The sequence below is a fragment of the Nicotiana sylvestris genome, chromosome 4 (genome assembly GCF_000393655.2).
Source record: "Nicotiana sylvestris chromosome 4, ASM39365v2, whole genome shotgun sequence".
Classification (NCBI taxonomy): Eukaryota; Viridiplantae; Streptophyta; class Magnoliopsida; order Solanales; family Solanaceae; genus Nicotiana; species Nicotiana sylvestris.
The window spans coordinates 20657334-20661064 of NC_091060.1; the positions used below are offsets into that span (position 1 = coordinate 20657334).

At 36.5% G+C, this 3731-nt stretch overlaps 1 protein-coding gene across 1 annotated transcript; it reads right to left on the minus strand.

Moving 5' to 3' along the window:
- Positions 1-469: 469 nt before the first annotated feature.
- LOC104237422 (transcription factor TCP7-like) lies at positions 470-1984 on the minus strand. Its single transcript, XM_009791576.2, has one exon. It carries the CDS (start codon positions 1706-1708, stop codon positions 944-946), a length of 765 nt encoding a protein of 254 aa, XP_009789878.1. The 5' UTR covers positions 1709-1984; the 3' UTR covers positions 470-943.
- Positions 1985-3731: the final 1747 nt, after the last annotated feature.

Sequence of the window (3731 nt, forward strand, 5' to 3'; positions counted from 1 at the left end):
ACATGATCAATCAAGATCCTGTTCTAGTTATGTTCATCAGTGTATTGATTTCACTTCTCACTGTCCCATGAATAAGTTGATCAGTCGCAAGTGAATCGAGTAATGCTTTTAAAATGATTCAGGGAGGGGGGTGGGGGTGTGGGCAGAGGAATTGGGCAGAGCAAGAAATGAATATTTCATTTTATCCAATATGGTATCATACTGGATGAGATCATTGACGTAACTGGTAAAGTTGTTGTCATGTGACCAAGAGGTCACGGATTCAAGCCGTGGAAACAACCTCTTGTAGAAATGCAGGATAAGGCTGCGTACAACAAACCCTTGTGGTCTGGCTTTTCCTCGGACCCCACACATAGCAGACGCTTAGTGCACCGGGTAGTCCAGTATGGTATCAAATCAATTATTGAGTAGCAAACATCCCATTCAAGATAACACAAAGTAAGTTCAGTAATGAAAGTCCATAGCACTCTTTTGAGTAGGAAAGTTTAGCTCACAATTGATAGTTTCAACAAATTACAGAACTGAATTAAATAGAAACCTCCACGGTTTCCTTACAAAACATTCATGTGGAACTACAGGTTTTCATAGTCCACACTTGTCCCTATTATCTCTACTAACCACTTGATCAAGCAGCTTATTATGAGGTCTGCAACAACAAAAGTGGAAATCCCCACCAACTTCATCACAAGCAAATCCCCTAATACTTGTGTCCCTTGTTATCTTCCCACAGCTACAACAACACCCAAAATTTGGAGAATTTAAATGCTAACAAATTCGACGAAGCAAACAACCTAATCCTAGCAATAATTCATCACTCACTAGAACCTAACCCCCAAAATTCAACAACAATTTCTCAACTAACACAACATGAACAAACTAGAACATTAACACATATTTATACGATATATTAACAACAACAATAATAATAATAATATCCATATCTTCAGCGTCCGTCGTCGTCTCTTCTACCAGAAGAAGGCTGCGGCGGACCTGATAAAGAAGCTAGCAAATTGAGGTGTCCTTGAGTCATGGGTAAATAATTCCCCACTCTAGCAGCTGAAGCCTCTCCCATTTGCTGCTGAAAGAATCTTGAACTCTGCAAACTTAACGCTGCTGATGTTGGCGCCATCATTTCTGGTGGCGCCGCAGCAAAGCTCCAAACTTGGCCAAAATCTGGCCGAGCTGGAACAGCCCAGAACCCGGATGTGGGACCCACATCGTCCTTATTCCCGTTTTCAATGCTCTCATCATCAGGCCGGAGGCGTTTCCCAAGTATAAACGGAGCAGGAGAAATCAACGGCTGTGATGATGGCGGCTGCTTATGATCAAGCGGAGCCGAAATGGATGAAGTTAATATCGATGACGATGAGCTTCGAACTGAAACCGACACAGTAGAGAAACTAGCTGGTATTGTACCAGTACCAGTTGCAGCTATAATTGACGGCTCAGCTTGACGAAGCAACCATTCAATAGTTTGACCATCGGACTTGTGACCTAGTTCACGAGTGAGCTGAAAAACCCTAGCTGCACACACAATTGGCATCCTTATACGCCTTCCTCTACCGTCAACTTTGCTATGACGGTCTTTTACCGGCGGCTTTTTCACTGTTAAAGCGCCGTTTGTACCTCCGCCCCCAGAAGGATTTTGCTGTTGCTGCCTTTGATGAGGATCAATTATAGCTCCGTTTCCTTCTGCTGACGTCGACATAGAAGCAAAAATACAGGATCAACAATGAAGAAGTAACAAATATGATAAATTACTTGATAACCAAATTATGAGTAATGTGTGCCTAAGAGGGTAAATAGAGCGAAAATTGCACCTCAACAAAGGAGTAGAAAAAGATTACTTGAGAAATAAGTTGAAGGGAGTGGTGGATAAGAGTTCGAGTTCAACAATGGAGGAAAATATGGGGAGAGAGAGGAGGGGTCAAATGATTGAGAAGCAGGAACTGGTGGAGACAGGAGAGGGGCACATGGGTGGTGGGGACTAGTACTTATCTTACACAAAATTCACAGCTCATTGCTACTGCTCATCTAGTACACCCACCCTTTACTTCACGCGCTCACTCTTGTTTGGTAGTCGTATTCTCAAAGTAAAAATTTATTGGATTTAGCCACTAAGATTAATGGTTTATTCATTATGAAGCAAATTCTCAGCTTTAACGTCATGTTTTTGTGGGTAAGAATGCAAGTTTAGATTGTTTGATATCTCTTTGCTCAAGTAAATCATTTAACTTGATAACTGAAGCAAAATTATGTTAACTGAACTTCTATTACCAGTTAAGGATCCCCAATTTGTATTTTAGCTTGCATATTATTAAAGAAGAAGAAACTATCATCAATAACGAGAGCTTCATTGGCGTATTGAAGTGTGACTGTGATTGAATCGGTTATCTATTGTTTAATATTTTATTTATTTATGTAGTTTTTATTGTCTATTTGATTTAGCCGATAAACCTTCCAATAATCGTTAATCCGATACCAATCCGCCCAATATTATATCGAGTGGCTAGTGGAGTAGTGTATTTACAAGCAAATAATCAATAAACCGAACCGTCAAGCGAAAATATCTGTCCGCTGAGCAGACATAGGTGAGACGAGGAAAAGACAACTCGATGTATAAAGCATAAATAGCCTTAATAGAAGCATTAACAATTACTTCTACGATTCAAGCTCGTAACTTATAAGTCACGTGATTGAGGGAAATTCTACAATAATAAATTGGTTACGGTTCAAGTTCTCCTCTGTTTAGGGTTTCGTGCCCCCTGTTTCATTTTATGCTTTTAGTTTTATTATTTCCTTCGGCTCAATTTATGTGATACTTTTAATTTATCGAAAGTCAAAATTATTAATTTTTGAAGCTAAATTATATTAGATTAATTTAATATTTTAAAATTTAGATGTTCAAAAACTGATAAAATAGATCTGTCATCTTAAGTAAGAAATGAAGATATTAAATATAAGGTTAAAAATATTAATATCATAAGTACCATTTGCATTTAATTTTTGTTTTTTAAACCCGTTAACATAGATTATATGTCAATCACGGAATCACCCAATTGCAAAAGAAACATGCAAAAATAAATAATTTTAATTATAAAAAGGTATTTAGTAGTATTATACTATTTGGAACAGATAACAACTTACTAACATATGTCAAATCAAGAAGGAAAATAGGGAGAATTTAAGCTTTAAAGGTTGTCAGAGTGGGTCCATTTTAATCCGTACTGTGGACCAAAAGTCTCCAGGGAGGGAAATATTTTGAAACTTTTTTACATCGGATAAATTTATTGTTTAAGTATTTTTTAGTTGATATATATAAATTATATATTGATCATATATGGTTATATGTATATTATATCTAAATCATACTTATATTATATATTTTTCGGTTATTTTTAATTTAAGCGGTTATAGTGACGATTAGTTAGGTTAATTTTTCTATACTATTATTTTTCAATTTAAATTTCAAGTTAAAATTGGTCCCCTCATTTTCCTCATTTAATTTATTGTTAGGTCATTGGTGGGTCCCACATTTTTTTTTCCTCCCTCTTGATCAATAATTGGTCTGTTCAGGCTTGAGTTTTAAATGACTTGTAGTCTGGCATTGTAATTTGTACACCTCTTTATAACCAAAGTGGACAATAAAATGTTGCATGTGTTCCAACTGTGTTTTAAATGTTTTACCAAAAATAAATAAGCTTTGAATTTTGAAATCTTATAAACAGATT